This window comes from Telopea speciosissima, chromosome 5 (assembly GCF_018873765.1).
Source record: "Telopea speciosissima isolate NSW1024214 ecotype Mountain lineage chromosome 5, Tspe_v1, whole genome shotgun sequence".
In the NCBI taxonomy this organism is placed as follows: domain Eukaryota; kingdom Viridiplantae; phylum Streptophyta; class Magnoliopsida; order Proteales; family Proteaceae; genus Telopea; species Telopea speciosissima.
Genome location: NC_057920.1, coordinates 11,948,481 through 11,975,270, shown reverse-complemented (window position 1 = coordinate 11,975,270; position 26,790 = coordinate 11,948,481). Strand labels below are relative to the sequence as shown.

Genomic DNA, 26,790 nt, shown 5'->3' with positions numbered 1-26,790 from the left:
GGTCTCTGTTTGATTCTGTTTTTTTTTCTGGGGCAAAATTAAAGCAAAAACAGGTGAAAAGGATTTCTCCATGAAAGTGAGAGGGAGTAGTAGACCCAGAGGACATCATGTTTCTCTGCGAAAATTTTGGGTCTTTTTGAATGGCGGTTTTCTGATTCAATATTATTCTTCATTAAATTCCTGGGATTTTGTTCATTGTAAGAAAATCTCAAAGCTAAAAATAGATCTTTATTCATTCAATACTAATAAATAGAACCGTTTGGGCTGGTAACGTTTGAATCTCTATGACTGACTATTAAGAAAGTTCTCAGTTTGCCAGTTGCCACTTACCTCATCATCTTTATTCCTTTCTGCTGGGATGATTTGAGCCTTCTTGTGACCTGTCTGGTTTCTGGACGACTGTGCAGATAAATCCAATGTAGGGATTGGGCTCCTATCCACTGAGTGAGTGGAGAACCCAATAAGGCATCCAATGGCTCGGGCTGTGGCACAAACATCCAAATGCACACCCAGTCAGCCTCAGGATGTGTACGACACAGCTCAACCATCAGATGTCTCATTGGACATTCATTGGGCGATGCCCTCCAAGGAGAGGAGCCGGATGCCCAATGTAGTAGTCTCTGTGATAGATATAGAGAGGAAGATGAACCGGGGAGGAACTCAGAATTGGGTCCAAGTCATGGTTTGAGGTCAGTATCGGATTGCCCAAATTGGGCGCTACGTATTGGAATTCACATACGACAATACCGATTGTGGGGCGATACCATATCAGTGGATTGGTACAAACCAAGGGTAAAAATGTAAATTCCAAATCAAATACAAATTAGAGAACAAAATTCATGAATTACCTCCTTTATGAAAGTCTTTAGTAGCATGGAATGAAAATTTTTGGATTCTTCTATTGAATTTTATTTCTCCTAATTTGTTTGAACCAAATTAATTAATCAATAGGAAAAAGATCGCCGCCAGGTGCCGCCAAGCTGAGATATCAACCCTTAACAAGAGAGTGTTGAGATATCGGGAGCTACAGAGTTAGTCTTACATTGGTTTGTTCAGATCCTCAGTACCTTCATATTTTTTAAGACCTATATCCAAATAAAGCTTTAAGGTTTTCAACTAAACCCTCCAACATAGTCATTAATGAAAAGAGTTAAGAATTTCATACTACTCATTTAAGGATTTATAAAGATTGCAGCAACACCTTGGAATACATCAATTGAATTTGTAAGATTCCACCTTTGGGAACCAAGGGGAAATTGATGTGTTATATTTGTGAAGCATTAAAGAGAAGAAATAACATTACTTAGGCATTATAATTGGATTTAGCTCAATTTAGATCTTGAGAATCCAAAGTGCCATGAACTACTTTATGTATGGGGAGCATTCTCTGCAGGGGAGTGTGGATCTTTATCGCCCCCAATACTGGGGGTGCTACTGTGCGCATCGTGCGGCGTGGCAGCGCCCATGTGTGCATGATGGGGCCCACTGTGCACACATGGGCGCTACTGCGCCGCACGATGCACACAGCAACGCCCCCAGTACTGGGGGCGATAATTTTTCGGGGAGCGTAGGGGTCACGCGCAAACGCTGGCATCTTGGGAGGTAGGATTTCTACCTTTCATGGGGGGTGGGGGTGGGGCGGTCATTTCGCCTCCACTATGTCTGGAAACTATTTCAAAAATTAGATGCAGATCTCTACCCAAAAAAAAATAAAAAAATTAGATACGGATCGGTTGAGTCAGCTAATTCGGATCAGAATCAGCCATGATCGATCTCAATGCTGGATATTCTGGAGTGGCCAATTTTAGGATTTTTGAGACCCATTCCAGCCAATGTAGACCTGATCTAGATAAAAAGTGAAAAGATTTGATTCGATCTCTGATTCTGAGTTTAAAATCCTTGGCGTAAACTCATGATCCAATTTACACTATATTAATAATCAAGGATTCACTTTCCCACCCATAAAGAGGAGGTATTGATTTGTTGCATTCTGAAATTTAATTTGTTTAGTTCATTATTTCTCATATGGTAAATACTTCTACTACTTTTTTAAAAAAAAAATATTGCAGTAAGATTTGATTAGATCCATTCCCCTTATCTTTTAATATATTTGCTCTTGATCGAGAATCAATTTGAGAATATTTGATTTGTGATTAGTTTTGAGAAATGAGGTATCCAAAAGCTATAGATTTAAAAGCCTGTGGGGTTAGAAATTTATTTTTTTGGGGTTCTCTAGATTCCAAAGCATGATAATTTTGAGTCAAATGTAAAAAGTACCAAAACAGATACATTGGAAAAAGGATGCAAATTGTGAGATGCATGACTGAAAAACAAGTATGGATTTTCACCATTTCATTTCAAATGGTTGAAGGAGAACCTCTGGATTCATTTCTCTTTCTTTATGAGGCTATGTTTAAGAAGGTAAGAAATGGATAGAAAAGAAAAAAAAAATATAATAAGATAAAAGTAAGGACAAAGTTTTTCATCCACGTACCCATAGAGAACGGTTCACCCACCATCCTAGGGTTTTAGTATGTTTCAATACCCTCCTAATACTTATTCCTGCCCTCTCCCTCCCCTCGGTGAATGGGGTGGAGGGAAACTCGGTCCTAAAAGTAAAGTTCACATATGGGGTGTTTATTGTTCTGGTTTATGGTCTACGGTTTCCATTCATGGACTCCTTTCGAGCAATTCTCATTTAGCTTCAATACCAAAGGGGGGGGGGAGGTGGAGGACACCGAAGGAGATTCATAATTTTCAACGGGTCGTCTAATCGACTGTAATTCGAAGTTCATTATTTGTCTATTCAAAAGTTGATCGAGAAAAAAAAAAAAGACTGCTTGGTTACGCCCCCTACACCCAAACACATGGGTGACGAAATGACCCACCCCCTATTGGATTCTTGAACATGTGCTCTCATTGGTCCCCACGTTAGTGTAGGGGACACGTGATCAAGTAGCCTTCTCTTTCCCTAAAAAGTTATATTCAATGCTAATTCAACATTAGGTACAAGACAGGTAAATAAAATTCCAAGTGGCCTAATTGTTTGGTTTAGTTTATTTTTTGAAAGAGAGAGAGAGAAGATAAGTTTTAACTTTGATAAGAAGTGGAGAAAGTTAAGATAATCATGTTTAAAGCTTTAAACCTTTATGGTTTACTTTTTGGACGAAATACGATACATATAATTGCTATCGTCTATCCATTACCATTGCAATATTGTTGATCACTACCGATAGAGTGCCTCATCATTTTTTTCTTTTAATAACATAGACCCTCCTCATATCTTATCTATTTAATTTAGCCCTTACATAGGTTAATGCTATATACTATTTAGGAAATGATCTATATATTTTCTGCTTCAACATTTTTTAAAACCTTAATAATAAAATAAAAGGCGGCGTCATCTAAGTGTGCATGGACCATGACCTACCACCATGCAATCAATAGGAGTGTGCATGGAAGGGTATTTATGGTAGCTAAAAGGACATCCGTCACCTCCTCACCATAGGGTAATGATCTAGTGTAGGGGCACCAGATTGGACTAGTTTAGTATAGGATATGTTATAGAGCTTGATTTAACGCATTACATCAGTTTTGGAGTTTCTGACATATCAGTCAAGCACCTAAAATTTGGTATCAAAACCAAACATCACATTACGGTTTAATAGAGAGTTTTTGAGTTTTAGTAGTTTTGACTTTTCAATCATGAATGGAGAAAGTTTTGGAGTACAAACTCTAATAAACCCAAGCCCTAGTGAGAGTTTTATAGTTCAATGTTGGGGGTATTTTTTTTTTTTTGGTGTGTGTGTGGCATGGTTCTAAATCTTGGATTGGATCGGCCAATATTGGTTGGATCGAATTGGTATCGGTTGAGACCGATCCTGAGATTAGATCGATATAATAAGGTTTGACTAGATCATTCCTTGGATCGGCCGATCTGATCCAATCTTTGATTGATTCGATTGAATATTTTTTTGATTTTTTCAAAGTTTTTAAGTTTTTTTTGTTTATTTTTTATATTATCTTGACCGATATTGATCGATACTAACCGATACCAACTGATATTGACCAATCCGATCCTGAGATCAAACACCCACCAACTTTGACCGATACATGACTTGATCCATACAAAAATGATTTTGGAAGTTTTTTGATCGATCTGATCCCGATCCAGAAAGATTTTGACAATGATCAATACCGAGTCCGATACCTGGATTTTGAACCTTAGTGTGTGGATATATAAGTATTAAGAAAAGTTAAACTCATGACGAGTCAGTTTTCCTTCACCCACGGAGGTTCCAATGGTGTAAAGTAGAGTTCAAGACAGACAACTTGCTGTTCTGTACCGAAAGATTCCAAAACTGTTCGTTGGTCATCAGAGTTATGGTGAAGTTAATTAAAGAGGGGAATTTTACTCTCTTTTTTTTTTTTTTTAGCCTTTCGAGGCGATCGAGAGGAGGCCCAGCTTAGTGACTGTCGACGATGATCTGTCAAAACTCTATCAGAAGAAAATGGACAAAGCAAAAGACCAAAAAGTCTGGGCATAATAAGACTGGTCACTTGTGATCAGCCGATCAGGGTATGAGTGTCAATGCTGCTTTACCCTAGTTTGACTTTCTTCTTTCGACGGTTTTACCCTTTCTAGGTGAACCTTTTTTTATGGGTAAAGTACACGTAACTCCTAGAATGCACCTAATATTCCTCGTATCCCCTAAGCGGTTCAATATTCCACGTACCACTCCTGCTTTATCCCTCTAATACCATTTAAGTTCACACAAAATATTAAATGCTATAAAATGATCAAACTACCCTTTCTTCTATCTTTTTTAAAATTTGAAAAGACTTAATTACCTTGATCTATTTGCTAAAATTTGAAAAAACTAAAATGCCCTCATTTTCCCCAAATCATCATATTCTTTTACATACCCACCACCACCACCACCACCCACCACCATTAATACCACCAACCACCGTGAAGCCGCACTTTCAACACCACCTCCATTGCAGAAATTCTGGGATCCGCCACCCATGAATCCATTTTAATAAATAGAATTGGTGGAAGAAGAATGAAACTAAATTTTTTTTCTCAAAAAAATGAGTTACAATTTAAAAATTATAGAACCTGGGGCAATGCAATAACCAGAAAGGGGAAGGATGTGGATTTTAGGGTGTTTAAGCCGAGAAAGATAATGGAACAGTGCCACGGCATCTTCGTGGGCGACATCTCTGCTCTTCTCCAATACCTTGACGGCAATGTGGATTTCTCCGAGTAACACCGCCGAATACACGGGCCCACCTCTCCCTTCTGCAAGTTACGATTCCTTTCCGAAGTGAGACATGGCCACAATCAGATCCATAAATTTCAGAGTCATCGACGGTTTCTCAAACATCACCACCGGCGTCGATGACGGTTCTTTAATGTCTGCTGCCCATGTCCCTGACTCGGTCTCGAATGAAACGGCCCTGATTTCTCAATCTTAATTGGTAACTAAGTCGGTCTTGAGATCACCCATTGCTTTCTTTTCGCTCTCTTTCTCCTATACAAGCAGGCTATGCACACAACCATGGCGAAGATGATTGAAGTAGCTGCAATGACTAAACCCAGAACCAGAGCTTTTGGTTTTGAATTGGGTTTCTTCTTTTTCTTGCTTTGGACCCCGGGTTGGTGGTGTTCTCTGGGGGATTTGGGAGGGACAGCTTTTCTCGGATGAGTTCGAATTGTCAGATTTAGGGCCTTTGAAGCATTGAAAATCATCGTCTTGATGAAAGCTGAGTTACCGAATCTCTTGACTTTATCTGGATCTACTCGGCCGGTAAACTTGTTTACTGAGACATTCAAATACTTGAGATTATCGAGTGGAGGGAAATAGGGAAGCTACCGTTCATGGAATTCTCAGAGACATCGAGGTATTTCAACGAGAGAAGGTTGGATAGGAGATTCGAATTCCCTGAAATGTTGCAGGTTGAGATGTCGAGATACTTGAGCTTCCGTAGCTTCTTGAATCCAGAAGGCAGAGTCCTCAGGTTATTGATCGAAAGGTCCAGAACTCTAAGTTTAGGAATTAGTATTTGAATAGCAGATGGTGGTGGTGGTGGTGGTGGTGGTGTGTAAAAGAGGATGATGATTTGGGGAAGATGAGGGCATTTTAGTCTTTTCAAATTTTAGCAAGTAGGTCAGGGTAATTAGGTCTTTTCAAATTTTAGAAAAGATAGAAGAAAGGGTAGTTTGGTCATTTTATAGCATTTAATACCTGGTGTGAACTTAAATGGCATTAGGGGGTAAAGCAGGGGTGGTACGTGGAATATTGAGCCACTTAGGGGGGTACGAGAAATATTGGGTGCCTTCTAGGGGGGTACGTGTACTTTACCCTTTTTTTATTTGGGCAAGAGATCGTTAACCGGTTCGTGTAGTCCTTACACCAGCGCAAGGGGGCAATAAGAGTGCATATAGAGACATTGGTTTGAAAGGGATTTTCGATTTCACTGGGGTTGAGTGATCTTTTCGTGCAGGTAAATAGTGAACTAAGTGATGTAGTGTGGACATTGGACTACAGACTTAGTTTACAGGTTAGCTGATTGACCGGCTGACGTGAAAAAAGGAAAATTTTATTTTCCTATGATACAAATTGATGGGATGGGGACAGATCTGGATCCTCTATGGGGTGTGGGATCCACCTTTGGTATGTATGGCCCACACCCTGGAGACTCCAGATTTGTCCCCAATTGCATGGAGGACATTTATGAAAGCAAAAGAGACAGATGTCATCACCTATTCATATGTACCCATACGCGTACGGATAAGTGATCCAGAGTAGTAGGCAAGTTCATCATCCATGCATGTTGAAATCAAAAGTACTAATATTACAAGTTTACAACAGACAGGAACTTTTCAATTTACAGAACGACATTTCTTCCTTATTTGTCCATTTTGTCCTGTAAGTATTCCAACATTGCTGAGCTTCACCATTGATGCACCAAAGTCTGAAGTGTACATGTAAGGGTACTTGCTATAGTAATCAACCATTGAGGCAGTCTTTGGATCTATCAAAAGCGCTTGATCGGATTCCAGAAGACCTGAATTGTTTAGTAAGTTCTTATAATACACATTATCGAACTTGCTGATGGTCACTGGGTCAAGAGGTGCGAGCTTATTGCTGTTCGTTGAGTCGCTGCTAGGACAAGTGCTTTGCAGGTTTTGGAGGAGATTTGAGTTCAGATTTGGATCTGGTTTACCAGAGCCCTTGAAGTCGAATAATCTCCTTTTGAAGGTGAAGCATTGCGCAAAACCTATGGTGTGTGCACCTACATATACATACATAAAAAATGACCGAGTCTGACTCAGAAGATGTTTCAATTGACTCAAGGAACATCCACGAATCGAACCAACCATTAGACCAGCCGGTTGGATGATGGCTGACCCAATTCAAGGTCAGAAAAAGTTGTTGACTTTGTTAATAATTAAAAGAGAAGGAGATCTACACGCAGCTCGCATGTAATATGGCATATCCCACGACTGCGAGCCAATGGGAATCCAGATCAACTACCCACAAGCGGATGGGTGGAGACAGATCTGACCCCTCCATGGGGTGTGGGTCCCACACCCCCATGGAGGGTACAAATCTGTCCCCACCCGTCCCGTTAGCAGATCTGAACTTGCCAAATGGAGGCATGGGAGGGGATGTCTTATGATTTGTAGTATAGGATGGCCTACATGGTTAGGGAGGGAAGAGAGAGCGAGTAACATCGTGAGTGTAGCTCCTTGACCAGGAATAGAGAGTTTTAGTCCCACATTGATCGGTAGTGTGAGGCTCTTGGGCTTATGATATCACTCTTGAAAGGATCTCTCCACCCTAAAACTTGGGACAGTGGTTGTAAGCCTTTCCCAACTCCATTTATTTCCATATAAAAAGATGGGGGGAAAAAATTCAAAAAAAGATAAAACTTTACCATGAAACAAAACAAATAGAGCCCCTAGGGGTGTCTACCAGTTGGGCTTAATCAGTACCACCAATTTAAGGCCTCGCACGTTTCCATCTGTTTGGGTAATCAGGTTCTGTAGGCCAATGCATGGACATGTTTCTATTCGGTTAGTGGGTTGCCAGTCCATAATTGGGCTTTAAATGGGTTATTTGACTAGTTAGACCATAAACGATCTTTAAAAGGGTTATAAATGGTCAGTTATGGTCGGGCGACCGTTAGGCCAGTACCTTACACCGAAAACTTTCAATTTTTAGCCCGACACTTTTAGTAATCGATCAAACCAGAAAGGTCCACTACCATTCTTAAAGCTTAAAGAAGAATAGAGAGGGGCTTGAAATATAGGAACCTGAGAGCAGCACAACATCCTTGATGTCAAGACCCTTGGAAGTGAACTTGGCTGTGATGTTATCTAGAGGCTCAAAGGGTGATGGGATTTGCTGGTTCGCTGCTTGATCATTAGCCGTTGTGCCATCACGCCTTCCCAACTGGACATACCAGTAACTACCACCTGACTAAAATCAATCCACAAAACCATTAATTAGTGTTTAGTACGTGAAGGTGGAGAACCCTAGAGTTTGAGTTGTTGTTGAGTACACAAATGGTGGGTTGCTTACAAGAACCACTGCGTCCCTTGCGGCAAGAGTAAGGATATCAACGCAGGAGACAGTTGATGGGCAGTTCTTCTCAACATCAGCCTTTATGTTGTCTATAACTTCAAACCCTCTCAGCGAATTCCGATTAGGTCCCGCGTTCTTCTCCCCAGTCATGTCTACCGTGTCATCCAAAAGTACGGACGCATCACATCCCTACACCAACATGTGTTACGAATTAACTACACAGCTGAACAACGATTTGCAATAGAAAAACAAAAGAGACTCACACACGTACACACACAGAGAGAGTACAAAGATTTATGTGATTTACCCGAGCTTTCATTATTCTGATGAAGAAATTACAAAGCCCTAATCACACATCTTACAAGATAACACTTTATATAATAGCGTTTTGTCGTATTAATTACGAACGTGGATCATGTCCTTGTACAAGTGTTGTCCAAGGCCCTCCAGGGCCAGTCACATGGAATCCACTATGAGACCCATGAGAGGAGTGGATTCCATTTGAGTGGCCCTAGAGGGTCTTGGACGGTACTTATGGACGGTATTTATACAAGGACATGATCTGATCTCTGGTATTACAATGGGTAAAAGATTTGCACAACGTTAGCTTAATTTCAAAATTGCATGCAAGTATCCCTCATAAGACTCAGATAACTTCAGCACTACCCCCTTTAAAATGTCTCCTATACCCCCATATTTTTAGTGTTTTTCCATAATACCCCTCCTCCAAGGCATGAAACTACACACTAGCATTGCAGGGAACCCTCTCCCTATTACAATATAGAAAAACCTAATCCTTGAAATTACAAAATTACCCCCAATATAAACTACTCAAAAAAAAATTTGGTGGGGGGGGGGGGGGCTTCACCCCTATAGCCCTCGTTGCAACTCCCATGGTCCACTCACAGTGAGTGGAACCGTCTTTACTGGGAAACCATCGTTATTGAGGAAGAATCAATAGTACTTCCTAGATTAAGGTGAGATGGTTTCACCAATAACAACATGGAAGAAGGTTAAGAAGAAAGAATTAAGAAACAAAAATGAAGATTAAGAAACAAGAGAGTCTCTCTTACATTAACGATGCAGTCATGGAAGTGCAACCGTAAGATGGAAGCAGCAATCCTGGTGTCATTCATAATAGCAGACCAAACACCATTCCTAACAATCCCCTCCAAAAGAGGACATGTTTTGTAATAGAAGTTGTAGTCAAGTTGGCAATGACTAAGAAGAGGGTGCTGGCTCATACACAAGGCAAGGAAGAGAAGCATAGGAATATTAATGGTGAAGTGGGTAACGGGTTTCTTCTGTTTCTCAACCATTTTTTTTTATGCTTTGAAGTGGGCTAAGTATACTGACTAGTGATGAGATGAAGAGGGCTTATTATATAGGGTGTAGCCATGCTACTTTATTGGCCAGAGCTCAAGAGAGTGGGAGTACCACTAAGTGTAATCTTAATCCCTTATATCATCTCTACCACTTTATAATTATTGGGGTTTAGATTAGCTTTCAAACCCTAAAAAGCTAAAAGGGAAAGAAATTTTATAAAGGAAAAAGGAAAGAAAAAGTCTACTTAAATGACCTTATTGTTACGAAAACGACGTCTAGAATGGCGATTTACAGAAAAAAAACGAAAATAGAGAAGAGAGAGAGAGAGAGAGAGCACACAATGCACCACATAGAGATTTACGTTGTTCACCTCCAAGATGGAAGCTACGACCATGGCCGAGCAGTAGAACAGGTTTCACTATTTTCTCTGGAAATATTACAAACCCTCATTACCCTATCTCAAAGAGATAAGAATAATATATAGGAAAAACCTTAACCTTAGAAAGTACACAAATGTCTCTAGTCCAAAAATGCCCAAAAAACTTGAGCCGAACCAAAACATAACACATGGCTCAAAAGTACTCATTTCGAAGATCTCGACTAGCCCAACACAACTCCAACCTTTGGCATGGAGCCCCGTCATTTTTTGGCATTTCGAAATCATTTTGAGGCCGAAACGACCCTTCGAAGGTCTCAATCGCACTTTCTGGACCAAATCAGGTTTCATCAACAACACTTATCATGGATATAACAAGTCAAACATATGGAGAATTTCATTACTTTTTTACTTTCTTTGAGGCAATGTGGACAAGAAAGATGACTCATTATTTGTATTTTTTATTATTTTTAAATTCCAAAATTAATTCATCAGAGACAAAAAGGTTTTGAGTTTGGGCGGCTTGAGCACCACTATGAACACTGGTGAGCATGGCAGAGGATTCCACTAGTGTCAGTAGTAATTAAGTAGATTTTTTGACACTTATCTTTTCTTTTCTTTTTCAACCAAAAAAAAATTCTTTTCTTTTCCTCTTTTGGATTCTTTTGGATTCTACCTGAGGGAGTATTGTTTATGCTCAAAGTCAGCGACTCACAGTTAGTTTGCCATAATAGAAGAAAGGCTAAGTTTTCACCTATGAGGAGGTAAGAGATGGATTTGTTTAATAGGGATTCATATTTTTTCAAAGTAGAGAGAGTGTTGTTGAAGGTCCCATGGACCATTATGTGAGGGTTTGGAAAGGAATCCCCACTCCAACATTGTGAAGATATTTTTTTCTTAAAAGAAATTAGAAATCAATTTAAAAAGAAAAAGAAAAAGATCTAAATTAATATTCAATATTAGGAAAAAAAAAGTCTGTTAGGCTACGTGGCACCTACGCCAGACACATGAAGTGTGAAATGACCGTCCCACTTCCCGTGAAATTAAAAATCCCACATGTATGAGTTTTCCTTGCACGGGCTCTCATTGGCCCTCTAGTTGGTGCAAGGGCCACACAACCAGCGTGACAGAGATTACCTAATCTTTAATAAAGGGAAAAGATTATCATGCCAAATTATAGACCAAGAACAAGAACCAAACTTGTAATTAAGAACAATTAATGCATCTCCCATAGCAAGAAATAATTGTAATTGGACCTACATAAGGAAAAATTCATTATCCATTAAGAAAATCACTTCCTGTATTCGGCTCGATCCATCCTACCAAACTCATGAAATGTGGTCTCGTTTTCATTTTCAAGCATGAGGGGAAGGTCTAATTCTTGCATCCCTCTTTTGAAGGATTTGGATCCTCAGCTGCCTGAGGTTGAGCGGCAATCGCATTGCGCCTAACCCATTTACTGTTTGAACCACCGTTTCAAGAATCGTAATCAGATATAGATCGAATCAGCCATGACCGATCTTGATTCCGGCCTATTCTTACCCAAAAAAATAAAAAACCCCAAAAAACATGACTTATCAGATCTGAGGGGAGATTCTAGGGTTCTTGGGATCGATTCTGTTCTCATATCAGAATCGACAAGGACCAATTTAATCCCAGATTCCGTGTTTTGCATCCTTGGTTTGCACTTGAGAGGAAAAATTCAGTAGTTTTGTAATCAAAACCCTCCCAAGTATTAACGTACTTGGCTTTGACAATTTTTCACCAACAACACAACCCCTGCGCCCTAGTGAGCCTCAAGCGGGTGGCCCCAAGAAATTATGCAGCGACGAAGGTTTGATCACGAGACCTCGTTTCCTGAGACGGAGTCTCATCTGTTACTAATCCCAAGTAATGTTATTAAAACAACTGTTATAACCCAACAAAGAAAAAAAGCTTTTATTAATAGAACAAGTTATACGTACTTCACGTATACTTATCTTTCCAGTACTGTTGTTACAATCTCTGTGTTCTAAGCTACCAAGCATTGCCTGTGTAGCATGTAAAAATAATGCATTATTTAGTTAACCACGCGACAGTTCTTCCTTATCTCTCCATTTGTGCCTGTGAGCACACCTATCTTTCCCATCTTTACCATAGATGCCCCAAAATCATTGTAGAACAGGTAAGGGTACTTGTTATAGTTATTAACCATGGCTGCACTGTTAGAATCTCCCATAAGAGCTTGATCTGATTGCAGAAGCCCTGAATTGTTCACAAGGTTCTTATAATATACATTATCAAACTTATTAGCTGTTACTGGGTCAAGTGCTGCCAAGTTACTGTCTGAACTATCTTGATCTGGGCATGTACTCTGTAAATCCTTGAGAAGTGATGATCCAAGTGTTGGATCTGGATTACCTGTGCTGTTGAAGTTAAAGAGCCTTTGCTTGAAGGTGCTGCACTTTGCAAATCCTATGGTGTGTGCACCTATAATGAAACATTTTAGAAACAAAAACCCTATCTATTAGGAATTAACAACACAGCAGAACAATGATTTTGCTCAAAAGGAAAAAAGAAAAAAAATCACATACACACAAAACACAAAGATTTACATGGTTCACCCAAGATGGGCTACATCCATGGTTCAGCGATAAACCAGATCTTCCACTATTCTGATGAAGAATGGGAGAGAGAACACTGATTGGTTGCATGGATCTTTATCCCCTCCAGTTCCCTGCCCAGCCCAGCTCCCCAATCCCCCAAACAAGAGGGGGGGGCGTAATGACCACCCTACCCTTACCCGAACACTCTACCTGGGTAGGGTCCACACCCCTTATTAGAGAGACTGGGGAACTAGGCCGAGCAAGGAACTGGAGGAGATAATTTTCCTTGGTTGCATGGCTCCTGGGCTAGCACAAGGGCCAATGGGAGAGCATGCCTAGGCATCCAACAATGGGACGTAGTCATTTCACCAACCTTGTGTCTGGGCATAGGGGTGTGCAACCAAGTAGTGTTTTTTTTTTTCCCTATGAAGAAATTACAAAACCCTCACACTCACCACCTTAAGAGATAACCTTTATATATAGGGTTTTGACGTGTATAATATAGAGAAACCCTAATCCCTAAAAGTACAAAATTACTTCAATATAAACGAATCCCAAAAATTCGGGTTAGGGGCTCCCACCCCTCCAACCCTCTGTCCACTCTCCGGCAAGTAGGACAGCCAATATTGGGGAAGAATCAACGGTACTTAATCGATTAAACCGAGATCAGGTTTCACCAATAACACCATCCATGTATTCTTTAAGGGAGGAAAGACAAGTAACAGTGAAGATGATAGAGAATGATATAATACCTGAGAGCACAACAACATCCTTCATTTCCAGACCTTTTGAAGTAAATTTTGCTGTGATGTTTTCTAAAGGCTCCAAAGGTGATGGTATCTGCTGATTAGCTGCAGTTTGGCTTGCCGTCGTGCCATCTCGCCTTCCTAATGGTAGAGACCAGTAAGGCCCTCCTGTCTGAGAAAATGATGAATAAACACAGTAAGAAAGAGAGAGAAGAACTAAGTTAGTACAGAGAACAAGAAAAGAGAAAGATTCATGTTCTTTCCTAAGTTATATATATAAGAGTTTCTTACGAGATAGACAGATTCTCTTGCTGCAAGAGTCAAGATATCAGCACAGGAGACAGTTGAAGGGCAAGACTTCTCCACATTAGCTTTGATGGCATCAATAACCTCAAAACCTCTAGCAGACATTCGATTAGGCCCAGCGTTTTTCTCACCAGTAAAGCTGCTTGTATCGTCCAGCAAAATAGATCCATCGCATCCCTACATAAAAGTTCAAAAACATAAACATAAAACTATGGAGAGGAACAAGGTTTTAAAACCCGAAATCCGACATGGGATCGGCTTCCCTTGATTTCAATTCGAACCAAATCGGATTGGAATCAACCCAGAATCGGTCAATTTTGAACGACCTTCAACAAAAGGGTACTTGTACCCGAAATCGACACAGGTGGGTAGGTGGAGAATACCTAGGGGCGCGAGACAACTCTCTCTAAGAAACTAAGACAAAATAACCCCGTGTAGATCTTGCTACAAGAGGTAAATTTCATTGATTTTCTACAATTTTCCTTACCAAAAAAGAAGAAGAAGGGCAAAAATGAAGATCTAAGTGCAACTGACATTAATAAAAATGGATTTGCAGCCGATTCAAACAAGGGTTAAAAAATCAAGCACAATCGGAATCAGGGTCGACCGATTTTCGATTCGAATCACCGATAAATTGGTTAAAGTTCCCAAGTAAAAGTCAAATTGTGACTATGAACTCAATGATAAATATGGCAAAGAATAGAAGTGTTAGGGTTGTTACATTGACAAAACAATCATGGAAGTGCAAACGTAGAAGAGAGGCTGCCATTCTAGTTTCATTGCCCATAGCAGACCAAACACCATACCTAACAATCTTTGTTAGGTTTGGACAAGTAGAATCATAAAACTTGTAATCAAGTTGGCTAGAGGCCAAGGGACTCAAAACCAAAATGATAACAAAGGAAAGGAGTGAGTGGGTGTAAGAGCTTGAATCCATGGCTTGCATATGACAAAAGCTGTCAATTAATGCTCTAAACCAAACTTTGTTTAGTTTCAATTGAGGTGGATAAGGCCAATTTATACATAACAAACAAGCATCGATTCTAGCCATTGTCTAATCACTAGGGTTTGGTATATTACCACTTAATCAATAATTAATGGAGGGAAGAAACAGGAGGCAACTTGGTAGATCATGTTTTGAAAATATGAGGATTGACGATGTGGTGAAGGATAGTTGGATGGGAATCTGATATATTTCTAGAAATCCAAAATTTTGTGGAACAATTATTCAATTTATTGATTCACTATTCATGGTTTGACTTAACCTTCAATTGAGTGGAAAAACTGGTCTTCAATTTGAATATTGGATATCTTTGAACTAAGTCTAAAAGGTGTACCAATTTGGGATTAAATCACCATGTCAATTAATAATCATATTAAAATCCTAAAGGTCACAAACCTCTCTTTGTTCTTTATAAGTAAGTGGGGATTTAGGTGACATTTAGTGGGAACTAGTAATATATACCCATCAAAGATCCGTATCTCTATGGCACTGGCCATCCAAGTAGTACTTGTGGTGGTTGAGTACTACAGTAGAGCATGGATTTAGGCATCGGTATTGTACCGATCAATACATATTGATCTCTACAATGATCGGTACTAATACAGCACTGATACATGTGGAGCACCCTCTGTGCTAGTGACCTGATGAAGATTGCAGACAAGTTCAAAGGCGGACCCCCAGCACCAGTTTACCTTGCCATGTCTATCTTTGCAGTCCAACAGCAGCCAGCCTAAGCGATTTAAACATTTACTCTTGATGATCTCAGGTTGGAGATCAACTATAAGAAATCTATTGCCTTCGGTTAAATTTTTTTGAAGGCTTTTGGGTGCAAGGAATCACAAATCTCAATCCTAATTAATGAAAGATTTGTTTATATATACACGTTGGAATGAAATCTCAAACAGAATAATTAACACCTACAAACAGAAATAACAATAATATAGTGAGCTGAACTGGAAACACATGATGGTGAAGCTTAGTGCTGAGGTGGACCCTTACCAGTGCCCCTCAAACTCAACGAGGGTGAGCCAACAGTGAGCTTGCCTTTAAGGAAGGTAAATCGCTGACAAGAAGCCCTTTGTGAGAACATCAGTACATTGATTCACGGTGGAAACAAAACGAACAACTAATTGCTGGGAAGCAACCATGATGGTGAAGCATAGTGCTGAGGTGGGTCCTTATCAGCACCCCCTCAAGCTCAGCAAGAGTGAGCAAACGGTGAGCTGAACTGGAAACATATGATGGTGAAATTTAGCACTGAAGATGGATCCTTATCAGCCCCCCTCAAGCTCAGCGAGGGTGAGCCAATAGTGAGCGGGCCTTTAAGGAAGGTATACCGTTGATGAGAGGCCCTTTGTGAGAACATCAGTGAGTTGATCCACCGTGGAAACAAAACGAATAACTAATTGCCGTGAAACAACCATTTCGCGAACAAAATGAAAATCAATTTCTCTTTATTCCATTCGCGCATGAAAGACCGGGTTCACTGAAAGATGCATAGCACCCACATTATCACACCAAAACACCGACTGATGGTCAAGAAATACTCCAGGTTCTTGCAACAACAAATGCAACCAGAGGATATCAACGGCAGTAGAAGCATTAGCCCTCTATTGTGGCCTGAGTAACAACGGTCTATACAAACTTCATTTGGCTAGCGATCAGTCTTGCTTCTTTTACTCTACTGTACATGTTCCCATCGATGAGTGGTCATTGCCTTGGTCACCCGTTCTTTAGCTTTGTTCAATGGAGACGGATGAAGGAACATCAGAGATGGTGCCTGTCGCCATTGGTGAAGAAGCTGCCATGGATGACGAAGGTCGAAGCTCGGTGGAGCAATTGAGGGTTTCTCTGATACCATGTAAGGAGTGATGAATCTTAATTTTTATTAATGAAAGATATGTTAATATATAGCGTTGGAATGGAATCTAAAACAGAATAACTAACACCTACAAACAAAAATAACAATAACATTGTGAGCTGAGCTGGAAACACGTGATGGTGAAGCTTAGTACCTAGGTGGATTCTTATCACGGGGGTCTATGTACTGCTTTATTTACACAACGAAGGTCCAAATAAATGTTTATAGTAGGAAAAAAAAACAGGTTCAAATGTGAATAGGAAAATTTCAGATATTTAATAGGAACCAAGTACAGATAATCTGAGGTCTCATTCTAATTTGAGCCACTGACGGTCCTAATGAGGCCCATGCTCTTTTGTTACCCCCCTTTTCAAGACTCAGGCCAAGGCATGATCCTTGTGAGCATGCCAATGGCTATGGAGAAAAGGAAACAGCAAGGAAAGAAGAGAATTCCAGAAGAAAAAAAATTTATAACTTGACACTGAATCCAGCAAGAGTTACTATGACTTAAACCCAGTGGGCTCATTAACATACCACAAACATTGGCATGCAGAAAAATAAACAAAAGACAGGAATATACAAGATTCACATATGACACCAGGTTTCTTCCTCATGGTGCTACAAGTTATAACTATCTTCACCCTCCCATGCTCACTGCATAATGTTAGTAAGGAAGCATTGCAAAAAGTAAACAGGCAAATGTGATTAATTTACAATGGGACAACTGCTACCTGACTAAAAGTTCTTGAAGTACGGTCTTTGCATCAGTCAAATAATCTGCATACCGAATTTCTCTTGCCCAAATATTTCGAATCGAATGTACTGGCATCTCCATTTCTGCAAGTTCCATCTCCAGCCATCCAAAAGCATCTGAATCCATTACACTACCGAGAACATTCTAGAAACAGAAATGAATTAGTGAACTATCAAATTTTCAGAACACAGTATTTGTTTCCAATCAGTGAACCTGCAGTGCAGTACAATTCCTTGTCATATTTTATTCTTATTTTTTTCTGGGTGTCCATAGACAGAAACCCATACAAAAGATGTATGCTACTAGCCAGTCAGAAGAATCTACATGGAACTGCAATTCAATGATCAAACTAAAACTATCAACAAGGCATTTCGATTCACCATGTGGCATGGCATCCCAAACAGACCTGCTAGGCCAGCCTGTGAGACAGTATGCTCAAGATTTGATGGCAAATGGACTATAGCACGCTCTTCTACAATCCTTAGGTCTGAACCTGAGAACTTCCATAGAGTCAGTGCCTGACTGCTGAAGCAAAAGAGATCATTGGCAGAGTTTGACAAGCAAAAACTCTTTGCTTGACTGAGAACAGCTTAGTCAACATATTTGACTATATTCCAAATAACAAGTCCAAAAATTCACTTTCCTAAGTACATATTTGGATCATCAAATTATAATGATTAACCAACAGCAACATTGACTCAACTGAGTTGTGCTTAGAGAGTGAAAATCTCATGAACATTTCTCTGTGTCTCTTGGGTAGGAAGTAGGGAACTCACCAAAACTGCACCATGGCAAGCATTGAGGATTATGAACTTGATGACACTCTCATCTGAGCTGCTGAGGACTTTATCTGAAGTGACAGAAAACAAAAGCTCTTGACATGATGGATCATGCATAGACCCTTGATTCTTCACAGTAACTCTATTGTGCTTCTTTAAAATCTTCCGCAGATCATAAATGGTGGTGCTTGGTGCCTTGTTGCTTCCTGTTCTCAATGTCGAGTAACTGCTACTGAAATAACTGATTGAGGTTTCTTCCTGTAGCCTTAGCAATTTTGCTGCTCTCTCTGCATTGGCCCAGAGACAACAAGTGGATGATCCATCATCTACGCACATATGGGCAAAATGAAATGGTTAGTACTTCCAAAGATTCAGTAAACACGCAGGCAAATCTGAGTGATATATATATATATATATGAAAGAAGCTACCTGGGTGCACGCGGTGCACTGCCCCTGCGCCCAGACACAGGGGCGGGCAAAATGACCGTCGCTCCCCCATGGAAAGGCGGAAGTTCCCAGGGGCGCAGTGGCCATTTTGCCCACCCCTGTGTCTGGGTGCAGGGGCAGCACACCATACACGCTCAGGTAGTGTTCTCTTTCCCATATATATATATAGCGTTCATTGCAAATTGAACCCTTGATTAATTCCAGACTTTACCCAAAACAAAACCAGCAAGTGGGATGTTTACAGCAGGATCCTTGGACTGCTCCCTCGTTTGTAGCTTCTCAAATTTACTTTTGGGCATTTCTAACACTAGGACACGTATAGCCACAACCTATCAAATTCAGAACAAACACACTATAACCAGTGATATATGTATAAGAGATTCAGCATGAACAGGTCAGCACCTTTTTCCAATTATAAAATAAAAAAATGAAACAGCACAATTAGTTTAGAAAAATGACCCACAGTCAAGGTGACATACCCTGCAACGTAACTGTACTGGCCCACTCTCTAAGCAATGAATCAGTTCAGGGATAAAGCCTGACGGAACAGTGTCCTGTAGGGCATCACATAAAATATCTGGAGTAGATATTGGATGGGAACTCATGTCACTATCCTGAGAAAGAACTTCTTTTACAGAGTCAATCACAATGAATGAAACAGGTGTCAACAGCAACTCATTCGGCCTGCTAGAAGCATAAAAATTAGAGATATGGACCATAGGGTTAGAGACTAATGCGGCAAGTCCGCTTTACTGAAATAATACAGTAACTTCATTGCAACCAAAAACTAAAATAACACATTTATAGAAGCAATGGCTATGGGAACATTCACATATTAAGCAACAGCATGAGTGCATAATATATATTTCAACATGGGTAAATCTTGTCCCTAGTTGTGCCATTGACAGATTTAAGGAGGATCTGGAATGTGAGGCCCAACATCACATTGTTAGTGCAGTACATGGGCCATGAGGAGGGAAATCTTTCAAAAGCTGGCACCCCAGTTGACTTGGGAAAATAAATCCTCTTTGGGTCAGTTCAACACATTACTTGATGTGGGCTTAGCAAAATAATCATTTGACAACAAAGACTAAAGGCAATGAACAAAGTTGGATTGACCTTCCAACTGAACTAGATTGATTCAATCACAATCTCTTGGTCAGGTAGGATTCTTTACTGAGATCATGTTGCTCACCAGTGACTGCTAAGACATGCAGAACTGAACTCCAATCAGTATAGCTCAGACTTCAGAGAAGGATGACCACCAACATTGATTACAATCAATTAGGATGAACACCTATGGCAAACTAGAAATTGGTGGGATCAGTTGAAATAAGGTCCAGGGGACATGCCGATTGGATGCAAGGAAGCCAGGGCAGTTCAACCCTACCAATTCTCTGTTGGGAAATGATGAAAAATGTTTCAGACTTTGAAAATAATATTCTATTACGCCATCAGATGAATCCTAACCATGTGACGAGCTATCCACCAATTCAAACACAATGAAGCCATCACTTGAGAAGCATTAACCTCCCATGCAATCAATTGCTACCCCAAATTTGTTTGTTTATTGAATTCTTCTATTTTTATAATAATTTCCATTGGCCTCGTATATTCTTCAACCATGAGTCATGCATGGTTTTCTTACCTTACTATTTGAACTCTGTCAGCAATCCTTTTCGCAGAACAAAAAATCCTCTTTCTATGGTCATAAAGCACCACCTCACACCAAAGAAATCTCCTACTCAAGTAACAGGAACATGACATTATGTGATATTATGGCTTTCCAAAATACAGAAAAACATAGAACTACTGAAATGTTTGGAGACCTCAATTGTTGGTGCATGGGGCATAGTGGCCATCTCCAGCAAAGAAAGAAAAGAAATAGTTCGATGTTCAGAGTTCAGAAACTTCAGCCATAATAACAAATGAAACCCCAACACCATGAAAAACTAACAATTCCTAGAAAGATAATAACAGTGTGGACAAAGCAATGCTCAGGGTTAGCGAAATATTTTGGTTCAGAAGATGTTGAAACGAAACTCGATGCGAAATGTAAAAAGTGTAAGGTTTCAGTTGAAATATCGCTGCTTCGGCAAATTTTCGATGATACGTGTGGTTTCGGTATTGTTTCGACTAAAATGATACAAACCTTTAATATAAAATGTGTAGTTTCAAATAAAATGGGTTGAAATCATTGGTTTCACTGGTTGACTCTACGATTTGTGGAAACTTGTTTTTTTTGTGATTTTTGGCCAAACAACTCCCATACAAACGTGGAACAAGTTGTCGGGCAGTAGTGGAACGTATCGAAAGAGAAAATTTGCTGCATTTGTGGAAGCCTTGTGCAAGATTCAGAATTGTGTGGAATAGGCTATATTAGAAAATGTATATAATGTAAAACGTATACTACCAACCTAGGTCTGAAGTCAAACTACCATTTGGGTGTGTGTTTCCACAATCTACGGGTTCCACTATGTTTAGAGGGCCTAAAATAGGGTTTCCTAGTAGTTTTGGGACTTAATTTGGTCATTTGGGACTCGAAACCATCCATCGAAACCTTCCAGGTTTTGCGGTTTCGCGAAATATTTTGGTTTTGAGCTTGGTCGAAACCAAAACCTGGAACCTTGGGATCAGGACTAAGTCAAGTTATGGACATTTATCAGAACTCCTTTCTAGAAGTCGGATCAAAACCATATTAGTGCCTAGATATCACGGACATGTGATAATTAGCAAAACAGCTAAAGCATTTGTGCAGCTAACTTACAAAGCTCAAAGCATAGAAGAAATTTGAGAAAAGACATACCCTAGTACAAGAACACGGTGAAAGGTTGCAGTTACTCCTGGTCCCAATCCAATAGGAAAAGCGTGTTTCCATAGGGTACCCCGAATCTTCACCTGATTGAAAGAAATAAGTAGTAAGCCACTGAATTAAATATCAAATCCTATTATAGAAAGAAAAAGATAAGATGGTAAATGCCCAGTTACAATGTCACGGCCTTCTAAAATGTGAATACAAACGCTGTCTGATGTTCCTTGGAAGAACCACAACTGATGAGCATCACCCATTGTTTCACAACCTAAGGGCTTCTGAGCACAAAGAGAACTGCAGTTCAAACTATGAACAGCAAGTACATTTCCATGTAGTGATATTAAATCTCCCTCTGGTAATCTCGAAGAAGGATCAGGGGTTCCAGAAGATGGCACTGGAACAGTCATGTTGGTCATAATGAATGCAGAGACATTAACAGCCTTTGCCGGAGCCATGATGGGACTAATCAACCCTTCCACTGCTGCAGTGCATATCTTCAAGTGCTTCATTGCATCAGCAGAGAGATGGAGATGGACATCTGAACACGAGAGGGGATTTTGTCTTGCAGATCTCTGGAAGATTAGTTCATTTTGAAGAGAACCTTCAGACAGATTTGCATCAATAGTGCGTGAAGAAACATCTGAAGGCAAACTCGACTCTGGTTTAGTATGAAAAGGATCCTCATCACAGGCAAAATAAATACTCCACAGTTGCGTTTCAGAAGTGATAATAACTTTACCACAGCTACGATATCCACAATCCCTTAGATTACACTGGAGCTCTTTCTCAGGGTACTTCAAGATATAATATCCACCAATTCTTAATAACTGGAACATAAATGGAGATGAATGAATTTTATGCTACAAAGAAGAATACGAAAGACTTGCTACAATATCTTTTTCCGAGTTATGATCCCACTCTTAACACTTTCACTGTGTTGACAGATAACAAAAGAAACAAGAAAAATCTGACAAACCTGATACTTGAAAAGGCTTTCAGGCTTGAACTCCAGCACAACCTTTTGCAAGCTCCGTTTTACTAATTCATCATCCCCTGCATTGGGGTTTGTGCAATACAAGATTGCTGACCTAAGTGGATTTTGATCATTGCAACTTCCAAAAGTGACATAACATAGCATTGTAAGAGGATACTTAAGGTTGCATGGTTTCTGGTTACTGCTAAAGTCCGCACAAGGACTACAATCACTCAGACTGCCATGTGCTTCATTTTCATCCTTTTCCAAGCCATCTATTGATCCTGCAGTCAATGCCCTACCTAACAAGTGAACAATTTTAGGTCTCTTGTTAGAGGAATCTTGGCAATTTCTTTTGACATGATCTTGGGAGCATTTTCTTAGCTTGAAATTGGAAACTTCAGTTGGACAAGTATTTCCATTTTCCAACGGAAGAGACAAGTCCCAAGGCAAGATTATAGCCTCAGCTAACAAGGTTGAGCTCTTTGAAATATTTGATCTACCTTGAAACTGTAACAACACATGAAATGGAGTAGATTAAAATTAATAAAATGGAGAATAAAATTGTGAATGACAGTAATTACATACAAAGAACCAAATTTTACATACATTTTGCATTGCAGGAAACTTGTGTGTTATCAAGAGCATGCGGAATGTCCCATTTTCAAGTAGATTGGGATTGCCACTCCAATCCATACAAGGAAACCGACCGTTTAGGGAAATTGCATTGCTCATATGGAAGTGGACATAGATAGCTAAATTATTTCTCTCTTTCATAGATGAAACATGGTCAAAGATACTTCTGCATGGAAATGACTCATTTCTAAGCAAGCTAAAAGAACTCAATTGTGCAGGTATGCCTTCTATAACAACAGTATAGTGTTTAACCTGAAAAGACAACAGAGTTAAGAGGAAAGAAAGGAAGTTCATAAGTAGCATTTGAATCCATACTTGTTTGAAGCAACTGACTATAAATCTGAACAGAGGACAGAGATAGGTATCAACTCATCATCAAGTATCACCTCATATATACTTCTGGCATCCCAATTAGATGGCAAATCTGGTACCACAACCTCAATGCTGCCAGTTGCATCAATTAACTGCAACCTCCCAGAAGATGGAGAAATCTGAAGGGAACAGTAAAATAAGCATGAGATCTAAGGAAGTTTAAGAGATAGAAAGGCTGGCTAGGTTTCTTTCTTTTTATTTTCAGAACATTTACACAGATATTCAATGAGGAAAAAAAAACTAAACCTGACTTCTCCCAAAAAAAGAATCGAAATTCCAGGATCTTGATTATCGTCTTCCTTTGCTTCAAACGAGATCCATCAAATATTCATTCTACACTCTCTATAAATAACATCCTTGATACAATATGATACTAACCTCTAGATTACCCATCAGAACCAAGGCAAGATCTTCACTTGATATAATTCTTCTGACTAACCTCCCATAGGAATTCCCTTCACATGGCAGGAGACGGAATTTTTTTCTCTTCCTGATAGTTTCAGGGTCCTTATTCATTTGTACTAATGTCTTTAACCAAATGGCCTCACAATGGCTGATGAAATTAGTGATAGGCACTACCTGAAAGTGTAATAAAACATTAAATTTTTCCAAAATACAATTTTATCACGCATTATTGAGAAAGGTCCTTATTTTCGCAAATACCACTAAGATTCTAGATTAAATCTCAAGCTCTCTGGAAGCTCTCTACTCACAAGAAGGAATATAGAAATTTTAAGGCGAAAAAAAGAAAATACTATCTTACCAATTTCAAGTACCCATCATTTGGCTCACTACCACAACTACTCTGATTGTGCTTACTGAATTCAATGAATAGTCCATGCTGCATGAGAAACAGAGACTAAGATATGAAATTTAAAAAAGAAAAAAAAAAAGGCGTACCCAGTGCACAAAGCTCCCACCACTGCAGGGTCTGGGGATATGAAATAGAATACAAAAAAATTGGAACAATATATCCATAATTAAATGTAATTTTAGGCAACTTTGATTTTACCAATTTACCCGAGGTCGAAAAAAAGATGAAGGTAGGCCTGATCTAGCATACATCTGAACCAATCCTTCTTGCTGGTACACCATTCAAGTGTCCACAGATTAGAACACAGATATTACAGAAATAAAACAACACTAAATGGGGGTTAAAAAAATAAAGGAACTCTAGTAAGAAACAAGAAATGATGGTCAATGGAATCAAATCAATAGAGTACCAAGCAGGCATATTACATATTTGGATCCAAGAATCTTCTTCTCTGACAGGGTGCCAGCAAATTTTTTTCTGAAACATGAGACTGTAAGTAAGACCCTACAATCCAAATGGTAAGATGAGGCAATTAGTAGCATAAAATGGCAGCATCTCCTAAAATCTTCAAAAGTTTCATCAACGGACGCACCATAATCTGGCAGAAAATGCCAACGTCCCAATGAATTTGTGCAACAGGCTTTGTGACTGGAGACGAATATGACACCTGAAACAAGAAATTGTTTTTTGCCTTCCAATATGATCTCTCCTCCACTGGCTATGAATGCATGAAAGAAAAGAATAGAAGTTAAATCAGCAGTTCTTACTGAGACTCCACGGATGAAAAGGATTCCACATTGATGGTAGTCTTACAGCAAGCCCCGAGCAAGAGCATTCTTGACCAAGAAAAATTGGGATGTACAAAATGAACATTCCTCAAAGATATCTAAAACAAAGTCAAATTTGAGAAAGCAAAAGTGAAAAGGCAAGAACGTTATACACCGTATATGATCAAAAATGACAAATTTGTGATGGTGCAAAAGAGACTAACTTACAATAGCGCCTAGCCTCAAAGAATGAGGTAAGTATGAAATATGATCGGTTAGTAAAAGCCACACTTTCTCGTCCAGCTCAACAACCATTCCTTGCATGTAAACACCTGTGACAACTCCAGTATACACACCAGACTCACCTCTCCCTTTGATTCTATTCCTTCCAGATAGCAATTCTCCCACAGGTGACCTGGGTATATGCAAAACAGTTTTGTCTGTACTTGTGAACATTAAACATGGCTCTTCTTTTCCGCTGAAAATCTGTTTCTTCTTCACGGCAGAGAGCAAGACTACAATCCCGAGAAGGTTAGAGAGAACAGGATGCCAAAACGAAGCAGATCCATAGAAATATAAAAATGCAGGTCGATTGAAAGAATGAGAACTGTGTCCCTGAAGTAGATTCCTAATCGAGGCTACTGAAGCTTTGGAAGTACATACGTAACACTCACAGACCATTATTTCCGCAAGGAATCCACTCAAGTTTCTTGAATCTTTAGAGCAGTTGCCGGAATCGACATTACCTTTAACAGTGCATGGAATTACAAAAACAGGGCTGACCGATCCTAATCTGCCACAAACAGAAGAACGAGGCTCGAAATGCTCTTTCTGAACATGTGAAGCTGAAGCCAACAGAAACGCATCCGCATGGGACGATTGACATATTTCCGTGGACAAATTCGAAAGGCTCCATCTGATAATCTCCAAGAATCCACCACCACCTTTGAAAGGAATGAAATTCCAGGCAAGAACATGGATTTGCTTGCCGATAATCTTAATATCCAGGTCAAGAACAGCGCAACAAATCCTAGAAACACCATCAGAAAACACAAAGCAACTGTTTCTCAACCCGCAAGAGAGTTGATTAGAAGTCGACTCAGTATCACTGGAAGGGAGACTTAGGGTTCCAATAATAAGCGCAGGGTACTTGAGAGGAGAGAGAATTCTACGGCTAGAGTTTTCTTCGGAAACAGAAATATTGACAGAATCAGGTTTCGTGGCCGTTCCGTCAGATGATCTTTGTCTACAGTTCGCTTCAGGTGGAAAACGAGAAACCGAAATGGAAGGAGAGCAAAGAGAGGAAGCACCTGTTAGAGGACGAGATCGTTGGAGCAGCTCTGAAATCGATATGTTCCTCACACCTTCCATGACTTAAATAAACTAACAGAAGAGAAAAACACCAAAAAAATGAAGATCGAAGCTCATTACTGAGTGAATGAACACTGCATCTTCTGCCTATCTGTATGAAGGTTTTCGCGGGCTTTTGACTGATCCGTTCGACCATGAAGCCGAAGCGGGAAGAGGGGTTTCAAGCCGAGGTCACCAGGTGCGTATGTGGCAAGCCGCACCCGTATTTTTATCTGCTTCATTTCCTGTCCGTTCCATTTTCCCAAGCTGCTTTAATAAAGGGGTG

At 39.8% G+C, this 26,790-nt stretch overlaps 3 protein-coding genes and 1 pseudogene across 4 annotated transcripts; all 4 read right to left on the bottom strand.

The window, feature by feature from the left end:
- Nucleotides 1–5,099: 5,099 nt before the first annotated feature.
- LOC122662784 lies at nt 5,100–6,105 on the bottom strand (annotated as a pseudogene).
- A 784-nt stretch (nt 6,106–6,889) lies between these two features.
- On the bottom strand, nt 6,890–9,916 carry LOC122662783 (peroxidase 10-like). Its single transcript, XM_043858499.1, has 4 exons — nt 9,671–9,916; nt 8,595–8,786; nt 8,327–8,492; nt 6,890–7,302 (listed from the first exon to the last, which is right to left on the bottom strand). The coding sequence occupies exons 1-4, from the start codon at nt 9,914–9,916 to the stop codon at nt 6,890–6,892; spliced, it is 1,017 nt and encodes a 338-aa protein (XP_043714434.1).
- A 2,299-nt stretch (nt 9,917–12,215) lies between these two features.
- On the bottom strand, nt 12,216–14,936 carry LOC122662695 (peroxidase 10-like). The gene is made up of 4 exons (XM_043858398.1): nt 14,658–14,936; nt 13,922–14,113; nt 13,637–13,802; nt 12,216–12,768 (listed from the first exon to the last, which is right to left on the bottom strand). Exons 1-4 carry the CDS (start codon nt 14,880–14,882, stop codon nt 12,359–12,361), a joined length of 993 nt encoding a protein of 330 aa, XP_043714333.1. The 5' UTR covers nt 14,883–14,936; the 3' UTR covers nt 12,216–12,358.
- A 2,324-nt stretch (nt 14,937–17,260) lies between these two features.
- LOC122662692 (CST complex subunit CTC1-like) lies at nt 17,261–26,682 on the bottom strand. 2 transcript variants are annotated; one of them, XM_043858394.1, is made up of 16 exons: nt 25,383–26,682; nt 25,155–25,273; nt 24,980–25,054; nt 24,813–24,891; nt 24,594–24,656; nt 24,337–24,414; nt 23,952–24,152; nt 23,588–23,692; nt 23,175–23,453; nt 22,569–23,075; nt 21,769–22,419; nt 21,587–21,678; nt 19,260–19,467; nt 18,992–19,109; nt 18,331–18,659; nt 17,261–17,698 (listed from the first exon to the last, which is right to left on the bottom strand). In XM_043858394.1, exons 1-16 carry the CDS (start codon nt 26,523–26,525, stop codon nt 17,528–17,530), a joined length of 4,218 nt encoding a protein of 1,405 aa, XP_043714329.1. In that variant the 5' UTR covers nt 26,526–26,682; the 3' UTR covers nt 17,261–17,527. The 2 variants fall into 2 exon arrangements, with proteins under 2 accessions (XP_043714329.1, XP_043714330.1); XM_043858395.1 differs by having other exon boundaries at nt 19,260–19,464; nt 25,383–26,681.
- Nucleotides 26,683–26,790: the final 108 nt, after the last annotated feature.

Excerpts from the sequence above, each read along its gene's own strand:
- LOC122662783 (XM_043858499.1), bottom strand. The coding sequence starts at position 9,916 with ATGGTTGAGAAACAGAAGAAACCCGTTACCCACTTCACCATTAATATT. Across the intron at positions 8,787-9,670 it reads TCCATGACTGCATCGTTAAT|GGATGTGATGCGTCCGTACT; the intron begins GTAAGAGAGACT and ends ATGTTGGTGTAG. Across the intron at positions 7,303-8,326 it reads GGATGTTGTGCTGCTCTCAG|GTGCACACACCATAGGTTTT; the intron begins GTTCCTATATTT and ends ATGTATATGTAG.
- LOC122662695 (XM_043858398.1), bottom strand. The coding sequence starts at position 14,882 with ATGCAAGCCATGGATTCAAGCTCTTACACCCACTCACTCCTTTCCTTT. Across the intron at positions 14,114-14,657 it reads TCCATGATTGTTTTGTCAAT|GGATGCGATGGATCTATTTT; the intron begins GTAACAACCCTA and ends ACTTTTATGTAG. Across the intron at positions 12,769-13,636 it reads GGATGTTGTTGTGCTCTCAG|GTGCACACACCATAGGATTT; the intron begins GTATTATATCAT and ends GTTTCATTATAG.
- LOC122662692 (XM_043858394.1), bottom strand. The coding sequence starts at position 26,525 with ATGGAAGGTGTGAGGAACATATCGATTTCAGAGCTGCTCCAACGATCT. Across the intron at positions 25,055-25,154 it reads TTTTCATCCGTGGAGTCTCA|GTGTCATATTCGTCTCCAGT; the intron begins GTAAGAACTGCT and ends TTCTTGTTTCAG. Across the intron at positions 23,454-23,587 it reads ATGCCAGAAGTATATATGAG|GTTAAACACTATACTGTTGT; the intron begins GTGATACTTGAT and ends TTGTCTTTTCAG.